Here is a 20204-nt window from a genome sequence, read left to right as displayed (position 1 = left end):
GAGAACAAGAGAATAGCAGTCAAGAAGTACGACTTTTGGTACTGTGCAGCTTGCAATTCTGCCTTCTTAATGACAATGTCCTTTGTGTCTTCATAGTTCTGGTTTCTTGAGTCCACACTTGGTGACACAAGGGTTGGTGGATCTTCATCAATAAAGCCCGATGGTTGTTGCTTTTCCATTGTATAAGTGGAATTTCAAAGGTTTATGGTGGCAAAGAAGGATGAGACCAGACCTCCATTACACGGAATACAAGTGGGAACAACTGGCTCTTTTATACATCAAGGCCAAGCATTACTCCAAAAAACTTTTAGAATGGTACTTCATACTGCAATTTCATATACACTTGTACCTGAAAGCCTCCTCTCCTCTGTGTGTTCTCTTCTTTGCTTTCATGAAATTAATTTCACTCGCTACCCAGAAATATCTTTTCCATCTGCCCTTCAACGTGCATCGTGCAGTTTATGCGTCCTGGTCCACGACGCATTTGAGAAGTTTTTTTCCTTTCTTTTCCTACTGCTATGATGATATTTCTCTCAAGTGTTCCTTTCTAGGCCTTTTCTAGTGTATAAAACTCTTGGCTTAATATAAGCATAAAAGGTTTGAACCTGTAAGCCGTACACCACACATTGCATATGTACCAAACGCTTCAACTCTGAAGTTGTCTGGAGATGATTGCCAACTAAGTGAGCTTCCAGCTCTGTGCACTGGTTAGTTGTTGGCCACCTCAGTGTGGTAGACTTGTCTGTCGAGTGAGGTAGTTGCGCGTCATTACGGAACAATTTTCGTTTAACGTTATCAATTTGATCGCCGTATGCAAGCGTCTGTGTGTTGGCGAAAGTTTGGAGTGGTTTTTAAAGTTGTAGCCTATAACTTCGAGGCTTCGTAATATTCAACGGTAACTTATGCGTGTCATGACTTTTTTCATTGGTTGTTAAGCAGATCTCACCACTCTCACGTCCTTTGGTCACTGACTGCACCACTGGAAATAGTTTTGATGGGGCTACTCAAGAGTACGTGCGTCGAAATCAGTGGGAAGAGGCCCTAAGTTCAGCCTAAGGGGATTGGTCGTGACGAACTTTAACACTTCTATGGCGTAAATCACCAGCATAAATGCCCAAAAGCTGGGTGTACTTCATCTTGCGCCGGTGTATGAAGGTTAAATATTACGCTGCGTATAGTTTAAATCACCACATAGGAAACAATGTGTTATTCGTCTCCTACGTTATAGTTTGAGGCTTATAACATCCAAGCTACCGCAAAGTATAGAAACTGAGATGTTTCACGTTAACCCTCAAACTCCTCGTGGAATTTCAGATCATGAGACTGAAAGATCAACTAAATATGTGTGTAACATATTGTGGAAATCTGTATAAGATCCTCTCCGTAGGAAAAGAAATGTTCGCGTCGGCACCACCAAGAGTTTTGATTGATTGCTGTTTTGCTCTTCTAAATCAGCGGTAATTTCTTGGGCGTACTAACTTACTACTCAGCCATCGTACTGTTGTAAGACTTAGCCCCTCCCCCTCAAGTCACAAGAATCGAGACCAAAATAGTACTCAGGCTTTCTGGCTTGCTAAGCCACTTGAGTGGAGCCTCTTGCTTTCCATGTGTAATTGATTACTCATGTTGTAGTCTGCGTTACACCCACTTAGCCACACACTTGGTGGTGACGTTCATTACCAGCAGCACTTAGGAACAACTCAAGAGGATGTATGTATTGTGTGCTAAAGATGTGGAAACGGATGAGTAAAATTGAATGATCGACATTTTTCCGTTCTCCAGTACACGCAAATACTGAAAAAGGTTCCGCTTAGCTGGGAGGCTATAAACACATCCGCACGCACAGAGTGTTTCAAGTTGGATCTTCTCCTGAGTCTTGAACATGATCCAGAGGTTTCAAAGTGAGGCTAATACTGGCTCTGCTGCAAGATAGTGAGTTATGTGGTTTTCCCCCCTAGTTGTGGTTTCACTCACGATTTTTTCAGAGTACTTGGCGACGAATATATACTCTTCAAGCATATGCGCCACATTGCTTGAAACGCTGTCCAGCCAGTCTGGATATCTTGCGCCAAAGAGCAAACGTGACATACCCTCATGGCTATCAACTCGATAATTCGTATACATTGGGTTGAATTTGAATAAAGTGGACCATCGTTACTATAAACGCAACGCATCATCGTAGAATTTCAGTTATGCGGCGTTGTTCAGGGTCTAATGCATCAGGGCTCGGGTGTCCACTAGACCAAGCTTTAAAACGTATGTGTTATGTAAAGGCCCACCGTCTCATTGGCTCTTTGCCCTGTACCATCAAATGTCAATGCACACCCCCAGACCCATACTGTCCAAGCTGTTTCCTTGATATTATTTGCGTTCTGTGGTTAGGCTCAAGAGTTGCTGTCCAGTACATAAAGTCCGTGCAACTGAAGTCTGTGGGTCATTCATGATTGACTACGTCGATTGCGATGTTGAGGGTGAAATCAGTGTCACAGTACATCACAAGCAAACTTTTATGCTAGCATTTGTATTTGAGCTGCCAAATTCACTTATAGGCGGATAGTTAGCAGTATAGTGCGATCATGCTCATGGCTACATCCTTGATACATCACTTCTAATAGCTGACAGTCCTCTGGAAGTATTTGACAGTATTCTTCAGAAAAAAAGACCTATTTTCTCCCTGGTCTTCCTGCACAGAGTGCTTATATATGAGGAATGTATCCCGTACTATGCGGTCAGAGGTTTGAATATGTATGCTCATATGTATTTGAACTCGCATGAAATTAGTCTAAAGTGAGTCTGACATCCTCATGTATGACGCTTGTGTATTCTCAGTGGGAGTATACATAGTATGCACCACACGAGACTGACAATGTCTAACAGCATGTATTTACACCTGATTAGCCCTGTTACTCAAGAATAAGAGCCAGTATTACACATAGCTTTCGTGTCTGTACGTACTTGGAAATTACTCAATGTATACTCAAACACCTGATAAAAGAAGCAATGAAAGACAAACTACACCTGTAAGATTCTTACACACGTTACTTGTCCTAGTATTCTGGAGTTTGTATGGTTCTAAGATAAGCTTTTGATGGTTGAATCAAAACTAACCATGAATTAGTTCAGGTGCATTGACCGGACAGAGAATTTACAGAGTATCGTCATGTCCTTCGACTAGTTAATATATTCCACCTGATCATATATCTGTAGCACAGATATGAGGGGCCTAACCATGACAAATACGTCCAATTATCACCATTGAATTCCATACAGGTTGTAATGACCATCAGTATCACAAAGCATCTTTTTATCGTTTAAGATCAAACGCAACGGTTATTGTTCTATATATTCACATTTATGAAGCAGTTGATAGCAAACCTATCGGCCTATCTTTCTATCAATGTTTGTGAGAGGCCTTAACATTCTTCTATCTTCATTTCACAATATCAGTTCCGAAGTCAAATACCACTAAGCGATTACAACCCAGCAATGCTACGCTACAATTCGTAGATTCCATATACTCAGTCTCGAAATTCTTCACTCTTCTACTGCAATCACCCAGTCTATTCATTTCAGATCAATATAACAGGAATCCCTCTAACAGTGGCCCCGCATTGAATGTTGCTCGATCATCCATCCCACTAGGTCCAATGCTGTATACAGTTCTTAGTGTTCTCTGTACATTGCACATAGTGGCATCACAAGTTCGATCTCACATTCACTATGACACTTGCAAGATCTCGACAACCAAGGTCAACATCTACGAAATCTACAGTTTCAGTCTTATAGTAAAATTCTTATTTTGTCTTCATATATGCGTCCTCTCAATTAGAGAGAGGCTTTAAGATCGTTTCATACTTTGTGGGAATATTCAATCAAGAAGATTCTAAAGACTTATTCTCCTCTCTTTATCATTTTCTTTTTATATTTTCGTTGAATCATGTACTGGTCATGACGGTGCTGTTTAGTTAGCCTCGGCAGCCAACTTCTCAGCCTTGGCAACGACATCCTCGATACCACCAACCATGTAGAAGGCGTTCTCTGGCAAGTGGTCGTACTTACCTTCCAACACTTCCTTGAAGGATCTGATGGTGTCTTTCAATCTAACCAATCTACCTGGGATACCAGTGAAAACTTCAGCGACAGCGAATGGTTGAGACAAGAAACGTTGGATCTTTCTGGCTCTCTCGACAGTCAACTTATCAGCCTCAGACAATTCATCCATACCCAAAATGGCAATGATATCTTGCAAAGACTTGTAAGCTTGCAAAGTTTGTTGGACTTGGGTGGCAACACCGTAGTGCTCCTCACCGACAACAGCAGCATCCAACAATCTGGACTTGGAATCCAATGGATCGACAGCTGGGTAGATACCCAACTCAGAGATACCACGGGACAACACAGTAGTAGCATCCAAGTGCGCGAAAGTAGTAGCTGGAGCAGGATCAGTCAAATCATCAGCTGGCACGTAGACGGCTTGGACAGAAGTGACAGAACCCTTTTGGGTGGTGGTGATACGCTCTTGCAAGAGACCCATATCAGTGGCCAAAGTTGGTTGATAACCGACAGCAGATGGGATACGACCAAGCAAAGCAGACACCTCGGAACCGGCCTGGGTGAATCTGAAAATGTTGTCAATAAACAACAACACATCCTGACCCTCCTCATCTCTGAAGTACTCAGCGATGGTCAAACCAGTCAAAGCAACACGGGCACGAGCACCTGGTGGCTCGTTCATTTGACCGAAAACCAAGGCCACCTTGGAGTCACCCTCCAAGTTGATGACACCAGTCTCCTTCATTTCACGGTACAAATCGTTACCCTCTCTGGTTCTCTCACCAACACCGGTGAAGACGGAGAAACCACCGTGAGCCTTAGCAATGTTGTTAATCAACTCTTGGATGAAAACGGTCTTACCGACACCGGCACCACCGAACAAACCAATCTTACCACCTCTAGCGTATGGGGCAAGCAAGTCGACAACCTTGATACCAGTCTCCAAAACCTCAGCAGCAGTAGATTGCTCAGAGAATGAAGGTGGCTCAGCGTGAATTGGGTTTCTTTGCTTGGTGTTGATTGGACCACGCTCATCGATTGGCTCACCGATAACGTTGATGATACGACCCAAAGTCTCACGACCAACTGGCACGGTGATTGGAGCACCAGTGTCAACGACGGTCTCACCACGGACAAGACCCTCAGTACCATCCATAGCAATGGTTCTGACGGTGTTCTCACCCAAGTGTTGGGAAACCTCGAGGACAAGACGACCAGACTCGTGGTTCTTGATCTCCAAAGCGTTCAAGATGGCTGGCAAGTTACCATCCTCGAATTGAACATCGACAATAGCACCGATAACGGCTCTGTTCGTTGTTAGTATACAGTCCTCGCAAGCATATCCACACAACCTCAACGTGTTTGTCCATAACCACCGGCGTGTCCCTTTGTCCCTTAAAAAAGACAAATTCGCGAAAAAAGACAAACGATTTTATTGGCCAAAGAAATTTTCGTGTGCGGGAAAAAAGCGCACACCGAGGAGCCCAACGAAGGGTGTCAAAAGGGGGAAAACCCACAAGTCAACACGCAAACAAAAGAAGCACAATTGAGCGTTAACCCAATTGATCCGATCCCAAGCATCAATTGATGTTAATGTCGTAGTTATGTTCGATGCGTGTTCCTCGGAGGTTTTTCCTCTACGTATTTTTCCGCCCCCCTGGAAAAGACACCCTCTTCCCTCTCCACCCCTAAAGCTGGAGACACAAATCGATCTTCAAACGATCTCCTTGTGCAATTGAGGAGCCCTCAATTGAACAGCTCGTAAACGCCATGGAGCTCATGGCCGTGCTTGTAGCAGACACACGCTGAGGTCAATGGACACCTGATTTCCCGTTCGCAAGAGAACAAGGGGAATATTCGAAAACAAAGAAACCACTTACCTAACCTTACCGGCTGCTGGAGCAGCGGTAGCCAAACCTCTGTTGAACAACATGTTGCTCTTGACAGCCTTGAAAGCTGCCTTAGAAGTAGCGTTGTAAACTCTTGGGAAAACCATTGTTGTTTTGAATAACTATGGTAGCTTGGTTAGAAAAGAAGAGGAAAGGGGAAAGGAAGAAAAGAGAAATTGAAAAAAAATGGGTGGACAAAATTTCCCAGCTGGCCTCCCCGTCGTCGGTTTCGAGGGAAATTTTCGTGCAACGGCGGACAAAGTGTGTGTGCGTTTTGTTCTGGCGGTGCGGGACACAACCAATAAGATTTGTCCGTTTTTGTGTAAGGGGGTGTGAGAGTGCTAAACGACTTCCGGGAGGTCATGTGACTTCCGGTCGTCGCGGTCGAGGAGAGTTACGAGGGGTTTAGTAGGGTAATACCGGTGATCTTTCAAAACACTATGGAAGATGTGTGCTATTCGGTGGTTTGTTGTATGCCCATCATGCTGTTGGTGCTGAGTCATCATTTCTTTCCCAGTTCACTTGCTCTGTTTGCTGCCGCGGTGATACCTTTAACAATAGCGCTCTTCAATCCGGCTTCCTCCATCGCAACGACACCTGCGATGGTAGTTCCTCCTGGGGTACACACTTGGTGCTTCAACTCTGCTGGATGGGCTCCTGTGATCTCGGCGAGCTTGGCAGTGCCTTCTAGCACCTTGATTGCACATTCTTTGCTCTCTTTCAATGGGATACCCAATGACAGTCCTGCCTCCGTCATAGCTTCCAAGATCAAAAGGACGAAAGCTGGTCCTGAACCGACAAGACCCGTGGCGGCATCCATGTTCTTCTCTGGCAGCTCAACAACTTTACCAATTGGTCCCATGAGGTCCAAGATCAGCTGGCGTTCATCCTCTGTGGCTGCGCTGGAATTGGCAACCACGGCGGTACCGTACTGGTACTTTGCTGGTGTGTTTGTCATGACTCTGGACACCTTTGCAGAGTACTGCTGGAATTGATCAATGGTCCAGCCTGCAACCAATGAAATCAACAGCTTACCTTGTAGAGATGGGCACGATTCCAAGGCCTTTTCAGTGAGGTATGGCTTGGTACCAATCACAACCACCTGCGATTGCGCAACTGCCTTACCGTTACTTTCAGCGCCATATGAGATTTCAATCTCAATCCCGTTGGATGACTTGTAGATGGACTCAAGCTTCTTTGCACTGGCTTCGCTGTTCACACAGGCAATGATCTTCTTTGGCGCGGTTTCAGCTTTAGGGTTGGAGAGGTAGGCAGAGAGGAAAGCCTGGCCAATTGTACCGGTTCCCAGAACTGTCAGTGTGTAGTCCTTGTATGACATCTCTTTGTATGGATTAGTCTGTAGCACTTGTTGAATAGTGTGGAAGAAGAGTATATCTTCACGCTTGGTTTATTTTCGTTGAAGTTTCATGGATGCAAACCGGAGGCCATTTGGATAAAAAATCGTAAAGAGAAAGTGTAAGCGATCTAGATGTTCTACTGATAATCTCATACTACGTCAGCTGAACGATGAGCAACTGATGCACCAGGCCACCACCACCATCATCGTTGTCATAATCTCAGATCATATAAAACAACTGATACTCACACATGGAGTCATTTGCCTCAATGTTAGCAACACACTCAGTTAATTCAGAACCTTCTGTAGAGAAGCACTTAGACTTCCTAATCCGGAAAAGTAATTGCTTCTGTTTCCCCATTTAATTTTTAGTGGGTGTTCTGGTTCGTGCACCACACATACACAAACATACCAAAACTGCAGCGAATCTTCAACGGTTTCCCGGGTTTTTCATGCCGCCTTCACCTGTTTTCCCTTCAAAATCTATCACAATTTCTACTTTGCTTGAAACTTCTTCAAAGTCAGAAGCAAGAAAACTTGGTGATAAATCCGCTGAGTCTCTCAGCGTATCTCTTTGCAACTTTGGTGTGTGCTTGTGCGTGTGCTTTGACGTCCCTTGGTTTCCTTGCACCTTTCCGTCTCTCAGGTTTCCACTGAACATTTTCTGCTGCTGTAACTACTGCCTGGTTTTCCTTTCTATTGGGAGTGGACTGATTTTGGTAGTGAACTGATTTTGGTAGTGAACTGACTTTGGCAGTGAACATGACTCTACAACAGGTGCCTACGTTGCACCCAACGGAGGAGCAGTTCGATAACCCTATTGGGTATCTTGCATCTCCAGAAATACGTAAACTGGGTGATCGCTATGGGTTCGTGAAAGTTGTCCCGCCGGAAGGGTTTAAACCTCCGTTAAGCATCAACGAACACAGGTTCAGATTTGTGCCTAGGTTGCAAAACCTCAAAGAGTTGAACTTGATCAACAGATGCAGGATGTTCTTCCACAAGCAGCTTGCTAACTTCAGCAAGACGCATGGGCTCGGTGTTCCTGCGAGTGATCACGCTAGCATTTGCGGCAAGAAGGTTCATTTCTATGACTTCTTTATCGAATGCGTCAAGTTTTACCAGCCCCAGGGTGAAGGCAGGAAGCTCCCTGATATTTCATCATCGAGACTCCTTCACGACGAAAAGGTCTGGTTGTGCCTTACTGCAAAGTTCAAATTGCAAAGATCTCTGTTGATGGACTTTTACGAAGAGAATTTGCTTCAATATTTCAATTTTTTGGCCAATAAGCCAGAATTCAGTGCAACTCTGATCGAGGAGCAATACCCTACTTCCCTCTTACAGGATACCAACGGTGCAGTTTCCGAGGATGAAGAAGGGGAAGATGAAGGCGATGAGAATTGCCTCGTCTGTGGTAAATCATCTGACCCGGAAAACACTTTACTGTGCGACTCGTGTAACAAACCATTCCACAGGTACTGTCTTTCGCCTCCTTTATCAAAGATTCCTAAGAATTCATGGTGCTGTGATAACTGTATCATAGGTAATGGCTATTATGGGTTCAAAGATTCCACTGTGGAGTACTCTTTGGAAGATTTCAAGGATCTTTCAGATGATTTTGATAAACACCATTTCCCATCTGGAAAACCTCAGGATATTGATCAATTGGAGAGGGAATTCTGGGAACTCGTCAATAACACTGATAACAACGTGAAGACTAATTACGGTGCAGATATTCATAAGTTGCTACAAGGTCAAGTCTCCGGGTTCCCTACTAAGGATTACATTCCATCCCGTTACCGGTCTGGAGAACTAAGAAAGAAGTACAATGAGTATGTTGAGCGTCCAATGAATTTGAATAACTTACCCTTCAACAAAGAGTCGCTCTTGAGTTATTTGGATATTGACATCTCGGGGATGACAATCCCATGGATCTATGTTGGTAGCACTTTTTCTACGTTTTGCTGGCACGTTGAAGATCAGTACACACTAAGTGCAAATTATCAACATTTTGGAGCTACGAAGAAATGGTATGGTATCCCATCTCACCATGCTGAAAAGTTTGAAAGTTATGTCAAATCGTTGGCTCCTGATTTGTTTGCCAAACAGCCAGATATCTTACACCAGTTGATTACATTGGTCTCACCTTTCACTTTGGATCAAGCTGGTATTGATTGCTATACTGCAAATCAACAACCTGGTGAATATATCATAACATATCCAAGGGTATACCACGCTGGATTCAATGCTGGATATAACTTCAATGAGGCTGTAAATTTCACCATGACCAGCTGGTTGGACTATGGTGTAATGGCTTCAAAGAACTATCGCTCTAGTGGTATGAAGGGATCTGTGTTTGACCTCTGGGAGTTGATGATGACTGTGTTAGAGAAATTTAAAGACTCTGATGATGATGAAGATGACGATGATTTTGATCTTGAATTGGTTCAGAAGTGCCTCGACTCCATGAAGGTCAAGCTAGAGGATGAATATGCCATACAAGCTACAATTCTGGATTCTCTGGATATTAAACCTCAGAGGTATAACGCCCTCGCTGCAAAGCATTCCTACGAATTGACTGAACAGGAGAAGAAAGAACGTGAAGATGGTATATCATGCATAAAGTGCAAAGGGTTCTGTACATTTGCCTTTGTACGGCACTATGAGCCATACACGGCCTCCAAATCGTATATTCCGGTGACTCCACAAGCTTCACCGCAGGATACTGAAGAAGGCGATAAGAGACGTTGTTCTAAACGTATCAGAGTGAAATCCGATGCAGAGACATTCAACATATCGGTGTATTGTTTAGAAGACTACCTCAGACTACAGCATCCGAACGTGTCAAGAGACGAATTCTTCATTGCGCATGATTTGGAAGACGCAAAGGCGTTGGTACAAAGTGCTGAGAAGAAGCTCAGCTCGCTATTATCTTGACCCAATTCACTGTGCAAACTCGTCAACGTATTATGAAACCCTTTCTCCCTTATATATAAGGTCACATATACATGTAGTCTACGTGCTTATGAATTCTGTTATGATACTAGCGTTGAAAACCTCCTCCAATATGGCATAGTAACTGATAAGATCCCCACTGAGTCCCGGGATGATCCGTGACGAGCTAACGATGTGGATGGCGACAAAGAACACCAATCGTGTACGGCTTATGGACTTGAAGTATTTCACATTGGACTCTAGCAGAGGTGCCATATCCGTGAAGGCCATGAGCAGCATCAAAACAGCAACCAACGTGGTCTCGGTTTGAGTGTACGAGAAATTAGAGCCCTTCAAGCAGCGTGTTAGTATGATCTCTTGAACTCCCCTCCCAGTGTTTGAAGTACTATACTTACCGTAAATCCCTGTATTGTCAGAGGAAATGAAGCATCTGTTAACAGTTTCACAGAGAGAAAGAGTAAAGTGCCGATTCTGAGAAGAATGGTAAGCGACATTGTTGCTTCAGATGTCCTTTGAAATCGGTTACTATTACCTGGCCCGTGAAGGAAGGGAAGATCGTGATACATCGCGATGCCCGAGATCTGTTTTTTTATTGGAGGACCATCGCCTCTCAGAGACTTTGTACTACAAACACCATTCCAAGCCTCCATAGCGCTACACTTTTATTACACAACGTACGCCATGGCTTGGTTATCATCAGTTACAGCAATATATCTGCACTCGTGTGTTCTCTTCACCGCTGCTTTTTACCTGCTGAGGGGCTCTTATGAGTTTCTCAACAGTCCTCTTGTCATTGTTCTTGGTCAAGCGATGCTGATGAATCGTGGAACGATATCGACTGGCAATGGCGGTGGCCAAGTCATGGGTATCATCTCACTTCTTCTTGCGGCCATTGGGCTCACCGACGTTAGCCAACTTGTGGAGAGAAACCACGTATACTTCGAATCCGTGATTCCAACGCGATTGCTGGTGTCCTTTGCGCTCGCAGGCTATGGATACCTGTTTGAAACTTCCTTTCTACACGATGATTTGGTGTTTACGCTGTTATGTGTGGAAATCTGGTTTCATTTCGTCATATATAATGTTGTAAGGGAGGAGAAACACGATAGAAACAGGAAATATGAGGAGAAGCTGGAAGCCGAACTCCTTGAGATTCAACAAGATGATGAGAAATTCACTGAAATCATTGCCAAAGTTGAAAGAACAAGAGATATCTAATCAACTCCCAAGTATGTTACCGTCTTGTCATATATGGAGCAGTTTAGAAATCCAACTCTTGTGCAAATTTTCACTTATAGACATGTAGTATTGCATCTCATCAAAGCAGTTTCTGTTGAACTCACAGCCTTCCATATCTACTAAGAAGTCCCTAGTGGTTTCATTATAGAAGAATTTCTGATCTGGATATTTCAGCTGTGGACAAGCATCCTTTGCTAACGCACTGATCAATTTCGATGGTATGAACCCAATATGGGAACGAATCCATGCAAACTTATCGTAATAGTACTCCAACGCGTGCTTCTCGCCATTTGTCCATTTCTTGTGCTCCTTGAGGTATATGACAGGGTCAAATAGTGTATCGAATAGTAACATCGTCCACGACGTCTTCTTGATGAGGAAACTGTGCAAGTTGAAGCCACCGCAGTCCTGTGATAGGATCAGATTCACTGGATCGTCCGGTGAGGTGTATGGGATATCAGTGACAAGGCCATTTGGATTGAACGATGCCAAGTTTCTAACCATCAATGAGTTCAACTCTTCAAAAACCAAGTCTTCAATTCTCACATCTGGTTCCATGATCAGAGTATGTAAATCCAAATACCAGAACCAATCACCGCTGGAGTACTCATCCATCACCTGCTTAATGAGATCAAACTTTTGCCAGCCTTCACGGTGATCATCTGAATACTTCTTTGCCTTGGTATAATCCTTCACAACAATATCGTACCCGTGCAACTGTGCGTACTTCTTCTTGTTTTGAATGGACAACTTTTCGGTTGACCACTCGCTTGGACCTTTCCATCTGTTTACACCACCCTCAACGTTAGCACCCACTACAATGACAACTTTGTTCTTATCCTTGTTGAATACTTCTGTTTGTTTTAGGTCATAATTTGCAACAGCGTAGTCGTCATAAACAGACGGATCTTTATCCTCAAAGATCCTTCTCGCTGAAGGCGGTAACCCACCTGTTCTCTTATCCTTTCCATACCCAAGGTTACCAGTGCCACCTCTCACGATACCATAACCTTTGGTGCTAGGACCATCACCGAGGTACTCCGAAGTGGGCTTTCTGCCGCTATATGTGAACACGTGATAGACGGTATAGAGAGCCACAAGTACTAATATCACCTTCGCCCTCGCTGTGAGGTGCTGTTTAACAGTATTCATAATATGGGACGCTCTTTCCTCCGCCCTTTCTCCTCGATCACGCTGATTATCCTATTCCCTCTTACTCGCCAGGACACGCGATATGAAGGCCCAGATGAGGAACTGTATAAAATAGCTACGTGTGCTGGATCGGTTTGTAACGATGAGGTTGATGTGTATAAAATTTTAGAGTTTCCCTGTAGGCCTAATTCGAGCATTAGAAGGTTTTTTTAAGCCTCCTCGCGCCACGTTGAGATTTGAGAGCCATCGACGCGCGCGTTGAGGCCTGAAACGAACTTTTCATAGAGGCCTATTTTTTGTATGTGAACACGTGAAGTCATCAATGCCGAAGAATTGCGTAAAACTCTTTCAGTAGATAAACCTCAGAAGCTCACCAATGGCAATCAGAACCGGATCCTAAACATGAGGTGTGGTGAGAAACATCCGTGTCCGTGCACATAGGGAGATGTAATGGCCATTGATGTCGGTACTAAGGACGTTGACTGTAAACCAAAGAAAGATTTTTTTTCAACATCATGCGTGCATCATCCAAAATCTCAGGAACAACATCAAGCCGAAGACGATCGATTTCTCAAGCATTCACTGTAGCGAAGCAGTTCAGCTGCTCACTGGACGAATCAACCGTGTGTCGCAGATGTCTTGCGATAAGTAACAAAAAGCAGCAACGAAGAAATGATGAGTCATCACTCCGTTAACCAATCAACTATCAAGTTCAACCACCGTTAGTGACCTCATTGATTGCGAGTTGCAGCAGGTGATTTACAAGCAGAGACATTTTTTTTTCACAAGTGCTGTTGGGACATTTTGAAATTCGGGACATTTCCTTATCGAGTTACATGGTGACTATTTGTCTTATTGTGTGTTTGTATATGACCAAGGATTACATTGATGTGTACAACCTGTGGATAGAGAAGGGTGAAACTATTAGGGTGCCTTACCGTTCAGAATGACAGAAATCTCACAAGATTGCCTAAAGAGGCACTGTTAACCGTCCTTGCGTAACGCCGCGAGATGTGCCAGTTTTAGCAGGCCAGGGAGGGAAAAGGTTGCTTTGACGGGCGTCCGGTGGGTTTTAAACTGGCTGGCCACGGTGCTGAGAAGTACTGGGATAAAAGGTGCTGGGCTAACAAGTGCTGGGCCTAAGGGTGCTGAGCAGTACAATGACTCAGGACCTCTGAACCGTGACTCGGACCATTACAGTGAAATGGACTACGGTAATTCTATAAATGCTAGTAAAAATCCCAACTGTAGTAAACATTTTGTAACATTTACCCCATACTTCACCATCCAAGGTCAATGTTTCTTATTTCTGTCCCAGATTACGTACAATTGGCATTACCCTGTGCTACGAGTAATTAATGGCTCCCAAATCGGCAGTTGACCAAAATACGACTGCTTCAAGGTTTACGGTCCAAGGAAGCAAAAAAGTGTGGGGGAAAATGTTATAACGCATCGATGTATCCGGGGAGTTAATTTCTGCTTTTTCAGCCCATTTGACACAAATTGGACTATCTATTGGGGTCTAACTGAGGAGAATAGCTTCTATCGTTGTGTGGATTGTTCAATCCAGCAATTAGCTCAACTGCTTCGTGCTCCTGTATACCATGTTCTGTCGGGGCTTCAAACCGTTTACCCCATAACCGTAGTAAAAATAACCACGGAGAAAACTGGCCTTCAGCCCAAAAGATAGGTCGAATGGAAAGATAGTCAGAGCACTAGCTATTCCACCAAGCTCGAGGGTTAGAAATATTTTGCCTTCACCATTCAGGGGCCAATGGACCTGTGCCTGAGAGTGGATTGCTTTGATAACACTCCAACACGCTACACGGGTCCTCAATCGACAGTAATTTGCGATGAGTCGGCGTATGAGTCCTGACGGCTCTACGGGCAATTTTCCAGATGACTCAGTTGACTCGCTGGCGTGAGTCACTTCTTTTCTACGTGGTATCTATATAAAGATACAAATTTGTAAAACGCAATGTTTTCTTTTTCCTTCATCCTCTTTCCCCTTATCTACGGCACAATTGCCCACCAGCATTGACGTCAGTTTCCAACAACAATCAACCACTTTTAACCGACTCGCACGGCCAGCGATAAAACTCGTGTTTGGAAGCATGAAACGTGAGAACGGGTATATTACCCCAGACGTTGTTGTTTATCCCGGGAACCCCCGTCAAGAGTGCTTTTCTCCATACGAATGGCTGGGCCTAACGCTCACCAAAACATCCTAAAACACTTGGGGGAAGTCCAACAGCACGCGCCCTTCAACTTTAAACCCGGGGTAAAAAATTTTAAAAGCGAAAACCAAGATACGGGACCGTGGTTGTATGATTTCATGAAGCTAACTGCAGGACTCAAAGTGGTACGTGTTTCCCCCTTTTTTTGCCCTGGCCTGGGGCCTCTGGCCCATTTGGCTCTGCGTGCAAAGCATATGGTTGTTACAATCCTTCAACAGCAAGATTCCTCTTTTTCTCCCTACAAGGAGCTACGTCACCAGGCCGTTCGATGAGGTCACTCGCTGTTTCCATATCTGGCGCATCTGATTGGACATTTGAACGTACCCCGGATTTTGTCCTGATTTTCCTCTTCGACAAAAAAAGAAAGGCGAAAGCTTTTTTGGCCCTTCTCTTGTCCCGCGTTCTTTGTTGTTTTTGTCTTTTAATCCTGTTTGCGTTGTTGTCCCCCCACGTCTGCATGTGCTTTAGCCCTTCGTCTACATGAAGGGAAAAGAGTCAGAAACTCATTCCCGCCTACAGCTCCCCTACTGGCTCCCCCTACCGGCCCTTCCACTCATGGGAGGATTTCGCGGGGCCTGCCTAGGTTTCTCTGCCTAATTTTTTTTCGCCCTCTACGGGGGCCCTCGAGCTCGTTGCAGCATCGTAGTTTAGTCACACTTTTTTTTGGACCAGCCTGCAGTAGGCAGTTTGCATTTTTGTCCATTTTTTTTTGGCTCGACGTTCCCTCCCTGATTTTTCCCCCGGCGTATAAAAAGGAAATGGGATCTTCCTCTTCTCCAACTGAAGAAACCTTTCCTCTCTCCTACTCCAACCGATTTTCAAACGAATCAATCAATCCTTTAAATAATGGCTGATCGCGGGGACATCAACTCCATTAGAAGGGACTCTCTTCTTGCTGGTCAGAAGACTAACAAGATCCTCGTTGCTAACAGAGGTGAGATTCCTATCAGAATCTTCAGAACAGCCCATGAGTTGTCCATGCTTACTGTTGCCATCTACTCCCATGAGGACAGACTGAGTGCTCACAGACTTAAAGCCGATGAGGCGTACCCAATTGGTGAGAAGGGCCAATACTCTCCAGTGCAGGCGTACCTTCAAATCGATGAGATTATCAAGATTGCTAAGGAACACAACGTTGACATGATCCATCCAGGTTACGGTTTCCTCTCTGAGAACTCTGAGTTTGCACAAAAGGTTGTCGATGCCGGTATCACTTGGATTGGTCCAACAGCAAAGATCATTGATTCTGTCGGTGACAAGGTGAGTGCGCGTAACTTGGCTGCTGCTGCTAACGTGCCGGTGGTTCCAGGTACTGATGGTCCAATTGACTCTGTCGAAGAAGCGGAGGAATTCGTTGCCAAGTACGGCTTCCCAGTTATCATCAAGGCTGCCTTCGGTGGTGGTGGTCGTGGTATGAGAGTTGTTAGAGAGGGTGACGACATTGGTGATGCCTTCCAGAGAGCCAGATCCGAGGCGCTGACCGCTTTCGGTAACGGTACCTGTTTCATTGAGAGATTCCTCGACAAGCCAAAGCACATTGAAGTCCAATTGCTCGCTGATAACCACGGTAACGTCATTCACTTGTTCGAGAGAGACTGTTCTGTGCAAAGAAGACACCAAAAGGTGGTTGAGGTTGCCCCAGCAAAGACCTTGCCACGTGAGGTTCGTGATGCTATCTTGACCGACGCTGTCAAGTTGGCAAAGACCGCCAACTACAGAAACGCTGGTACCGCAGAGTTCCTCGTTGACAACCAAAACAGACACTACTTCATTGAGATTAACCCAAGAATTCAAGTTGAGCATACCATTACTGAAGAGATTACCGGTATCGACATTGTCGCTGCTCAAATCCAAATTGCTGCCGGTGCTACTTTGGAGGAGTTGGGTCTCTTGCAAGACAAGATCACAACCAGAGGTTTCGCCATTCAATGTCGTATCACCACTGAAGATCCATCAAAGAACTTCCAGCCAGATACAGGTAAGATTGAGGTTTACCGTTCTGCTGGTGGTAACGGTGTTAGATTGGATGGTGGTAACGGTTTCGCTGGTGCTGTCATCTCCCCACACTACGATTCCATGCTTGTCAAGTGTTCCTGTTCCGGTTCTACTTATGAGATTGCCAGAAGAAAAATGTTGAGAGCTTTGATCGAATTCAGAATCAGAGGTGTTAAGACCAACATTCCATTCTTGCTCACCTTGTTGACCAACGAGGTCTTTATCAGCGGTGACTACTGGACAACTTTCATCGATGACACACCAGCTCTTTTCGAGATGGTTTCCTCCCAAAACAGAGCCCAGAAGCTTTTGGCTTACTTGGCAGACTTGGCCGTCAACGGTTCCTCTATCAAGGGTCAAGTTGGTTTACCAAAGTTGCAAAAGGATCCAGATGTTCCAGTTATCCACGATTCTAAGGGTAACGTTATCGATGTTAGAACTCCTCCACCAAAGGGTTGGAGAGATGTCTTGCTCGAGGAAGGTCCAGAAGGTTTCGCAAAGAAGGTTCGTGCTTTCAATGGTACCTTGATTATGGACACTACATGGAGAGATGCCCACCAATCTCTTTTGGCTACCAGATTGAGAACTTACGATTTGCTTGCTATTGCTCCAACCACTGCCCACGGTTACGCTGGCGCCTTTGCCCTTGAGTGTTGGGGTGGTGCTACTTTTGATGTCTCCATGAGATTCTTGCACGAAGACCCATGGGACAGATTGAGAAAGATGAGAAAGCTTGTTCCAAACATTCCATTCCAAATGCTTTTGAGAGGTGCTAACGGTGTCGCTTACTCTTCTTTGCCAGATAACGCTATTGACCACTTTGTCAAGCAAGCCAAGGACAATGGTGTTGATATCTTCAGAGTCTTTGATGCTCTGAACGACTTGGAGCAATTGAAGGTTGGTGTCGAGGCTGTTAAGAAGGCTGGTGGTGTTGTTGAGGCCACTGTCTGTTACTCTGGTGACATGTTGCAACCAGGTAAGAAGTACAACTTGGAGTACTACTTGACTGTTGCTGACGCTATTGTTAAGGCTGGTACCCACATCTTGGGTATTAAAGATATGGCTGGTACATTGAAACCACAAGCTGCCAAGATCTTGATTGGTGCTTTGAGAGAGAAATACCCAGACTTGCCAATCCACGTCCACACCCACGACTCTGCTGGTACCGGTGTTGCTTCCATGGCTGCCTGTGCAAGAGCTGGTGCCGATGTTGTTGACGTTGCTTCCAACTCCTTGTCTGGTTTGACGTCTCAACCATCTGTCTCTGCTTTGTTGGCTTCTCTTGACGGTGAAATCGACACCAACATTTCTGAGAGTGCTGCCAGAGAGATTGACTCCTACTGGGCTGAGATTAGACTGTTGTACTCTGTTTTCGAGGCCGACTTGAAGGGTCCAGATCCAGAAGTTTACCTCCATGAGATCCCAGGTGGTCAGCTTACTAACTTGCTTTTCCAAGCCCAACAGGTTGGTCTTGGTGAGAAGTGGATTGAGACCAAGAAGGCTTACAGAGAGGCTAACCTCTTGCTTGGTGACTTGGTTAAGGTTACTCCAACCTCTAAGGTTGTGGGTGACTTGGCTCAATTCATGGTTTCTAACAAGTTGACTTCTGAGGATGTCAAGAGATTGGCCAACTCCTTGGACTTCCCAGACTCTGTCTTGGACTTCTTTGAGGGTTTGATTGGTCAACCATATGGTGGTTTCCCAGAGCCATTGAGATCCGATGTCTTGAGAGGTAAGAGAAGAAAATTGGATGTCAGACCAGGTTTGGAATTGGCGCCATTTGACTTTGCCAAGATCAAGGAGGACTTGTCTTCCAGATTCAACAAGATCACCGAGTGTGACATTGCATCTTACAACATGTATCCAAAGGTTTACGAAGACTTTAGAAAGATCCAGGAGCAATACGGTGATTTGTCCCTATTGCCAACCAGAAACTTCTTGGCTCCACCAAAGGTTGGTGAGGAAATCACCGTCCACATCGAACAAGGTAAGACTTTGATCATCAAGTGTACTGCCGTTGGTGAGTTGCACGCTGAGACCGGTACTAGAGAGGTTTACTTTGAGTTGAACGGTGAGTTGCGTAAGGTTACTGTCAACGATAAGACCTCCAAGGTTGAGGTTGTCTCTAGGCCAAAGGCTGATGCTCATAACGACAACCAAGTTGGTTCCCCAATGGCTGGTGTCCTTGTCGAAGTCAAGGTCCACAAGGGCTCTGCCGTGAAGAAGGGTGAGCCATTGGCCGTCTTGAGTGCTATGAAGATGGAGATGGTTATCTCCGCTCCAGTTGCTGGTTTGGTTGCTGATGTGTTGGTCAAGGAGGGTGACAACGTTGACGCTTCTGATCTTTTGGTTGTCATTGAACCAGAAGCTAAGGAGGAAGAGGCTTGAGTTATATATACCTTTGTTTTGAATTTGTTATTCCGGTGTGGGTGTTTTCTATTTGTTGTCGCAACGACTATATGTATACAGGTAATTTTCACAGTTGTTTCATTATAAGTAATTTTCTCCGGTGATTATAGAGAGTCATCTCCTTGTAGTTGTCCTTCTGGTTGGTGTCTTCGACGTTGTCGTTGTCGATGTCACTGTCGCTGTCGATGTCGCTGGCCTTGTGGTTGAGCTTCTACTTCCATATACTCTTCTCCTTAGTGTTTCCTCCCTCTCCTTCTTTCTCTGTTCTGATTGCAGTCTCTTTTCTCTTTCTGCCTCTTGTTCTTGCTCTCTCTTCAGCTTCTCTGCGTTGTATCTCTTATTCAGCACTTCAAACCTCTTGAGCTGCTGTTGATACTCCTCCTCGTTTCTCGTCAGGCCTTTCCAGTTCTTATCGCTCAGCAGATTCGCCGTATAGCTCGTCTGTGATAGAATCTTGATCCAGAGGTCCAAAAGAGCATTTGTTGACGTCGAGGTGGTCAGGATCGTCTCGAGATTGCCAGACGTTAGCTGCATGGAGTCTATTAGAGACTCGATGGACTCGTTTATAGCATCCAACTGTTCCAACTCCTTCTCAAGCGCCTTGACACGCGCGGCGCCTGTCAGCCCCTGTTGTTTCTTCGTCGAGTCAATAGTGGCCTGGATAGCTTCCAGAGCGGGTACGATATCTTTAGACATCCTCAAAACAAAAACGCAGAGGTTGCCTTCCTTGTTTGTTTACATGTTGATGGTGCTTTTACGCGCCGCCCGTGTGTTTGGCTTTGTTTACGCCATTTGGGGGAAGCATTTCCGACCTTCACCTCCACACGTCCCCTCGGATTTCAAGGCGAGCGGTCTGGAGGGAAAAACTCACAGTACAAACTTTCTCGTCCAATTGGAAAGACTCCTCCTTAAAACATA

At 44.9% G+C, this 20204-nt stretch overlaps 8 protein-coding genes across 8 annotated transcripts; 3 read left to right on the top strand and 5 right to left on the bottom strand.

The window, feature by feature from the left end:
* Positions 1–3782: 3782 nt before the first annotated feature.
* ATP2 (F1F0 ATP synthase subunit beta) lies at positions 3783–6364 on the bottom strand. Its single transcript, XM_020213393.1, has 2 exons — positions 5934–6364; positions 3783–5360 (listed from the first exon to the last, which is right to left on the bottom strand). Exons 1-2 carry the CDS (start codon positions 6047–6049, stop codon positions 3962–3964), a joined length of 1515 nt encoding a protein of 504 aa, XP_020069641.1. The 5' UTR covers positions 6050–6364; the 3' UTR covers positions 3783–3961.
* On the bottom strand, positions 6351–7560 carry PRO3 (pyrroline-5-carboxylate reductase). The gene has a single exon (XM_020215408.1). It carries the CDS (start codon positions 7279–7281, stop codon positions 6445–6447), a length of 837 nt encoding a protein of 278 aa, XP_020069640.1. The 5' UTR covers positions 7282–7560; the 3' UTR covers positions 6351–6444.
* A 501-nt stretch (positions 7561–8061) lies between these two features.
* On the top strand, positions 8062–10236 carry JHD2 (histone demethylase; the record flags this gene model as incomplete). The annotated part of the gene is made up of 1 exon (XM_020217384.1): positions 8062–10236. The coding sequence occupies one exon, from the start codon at positions 8062–8064 to the stop codon at positions 10234–10236; it is 2175 nt and encodes a 724-aa protein (XP_020069639.1).
* Positions 10140–10784, bottom strand: CYBJADRAFT_168520 (uncharacterized protein). The gene is made up of 2 exons (XM_020215407.1): positions 10650–10784; positions 10140–10584 (listed from the first exon to the last, which is right to left on the bottom strand). The coding sequence occupies exons 1-2, from the start codon at positions 10746–10748 to the stop codon at positions 10315–10317; spliced, it is 369 nt and encodes a 122-aa protein (XP_020069638.1). The 5' UTR covers positions 10749–10784; the 3' UTR covers positions 10140–10314.
* A 160-nt stretch (positions 10785–10944) lies between these two features.
* On the top strand, positions 10945–11382 carry ILM1 (Ilm1p; the record flags this gene model as incomplete). The annotated part of the gene is made up of 1 exon (XM_020212299.1): positions 10945–11382. A coding segment is annotated over one exon (438 nt), but the record flags the coding sequence as incomplete, so codon positions are not given.
* Positions 11383–11508: 126 nt separating this feature from the next.
* CYBJADRAFT_118619 (galactosyltransferase) lies at positions 11509–12342 on the bottom strand (the record flags this gene model as incomplete). Its single annotated transcript, XM_020212267.1, has 1 exon — positions 11509–12342. A coding segment is annotated over one exon (834 nt), but the record flags the coding sequence as incomplete, so codon positions are not given.
* Positions 12343–15441: 3099 nt separating this feature from the next.
* CYBJADRAFT_17639 (pyruvate carboxylase) lies at positions 15442–19333 on the top strand. Its single transcript, XM_020216782.1, has one exon. The coding sequence runs from the start codon at positions 15729–15731 to the stop codon at positions 19263–19265; it is 3537 nt and encodes a 1178-aa protein (XP_020069635.1). The 5' UTR covers positions 15442–15728; the 3' UTR covers positions 19266–19333.
* DUO1 (Duo1p) lies at positions 19175–20197 on the bottom strand. The gene has a single exon (XM_020216857.1). It carries the CDS (start codon positions 19980–19982, stop codon positions 19401–19403), a length of 582 nt encoding a protein of 193 aa, XP_020069634.1. The 5' UTR covers positions 19983–20197; the 3' UTR covers positions 19175–19400.
* Between the last annotated feature and the right edge of the window lie 7 nt (positions 20198–20204).

The sequence above is a fragment of the Cyberlindnera jadinii genome (genome assembly GCF_001661405.1).
Source record: "Cyberlindnera jadinii NRRL Y-1542 unplaced genomic scaffold CYBJAscaffold_10, whole genome shotgun sequence".
In the NCBI taxonomy this organism is placed as follows: Eukaryota; Fungi; Ascomycota; class Saccharomycetes; order Phaffomycetales; family Wickerhamomycetaceae; genus Williopsis; species Williopsis jadinii.
The sequence above is the reverse complement of the archived record's forward strand: the minus strand, read 5'-3'. Positions and strand labels throughout refer to the sequence as shown.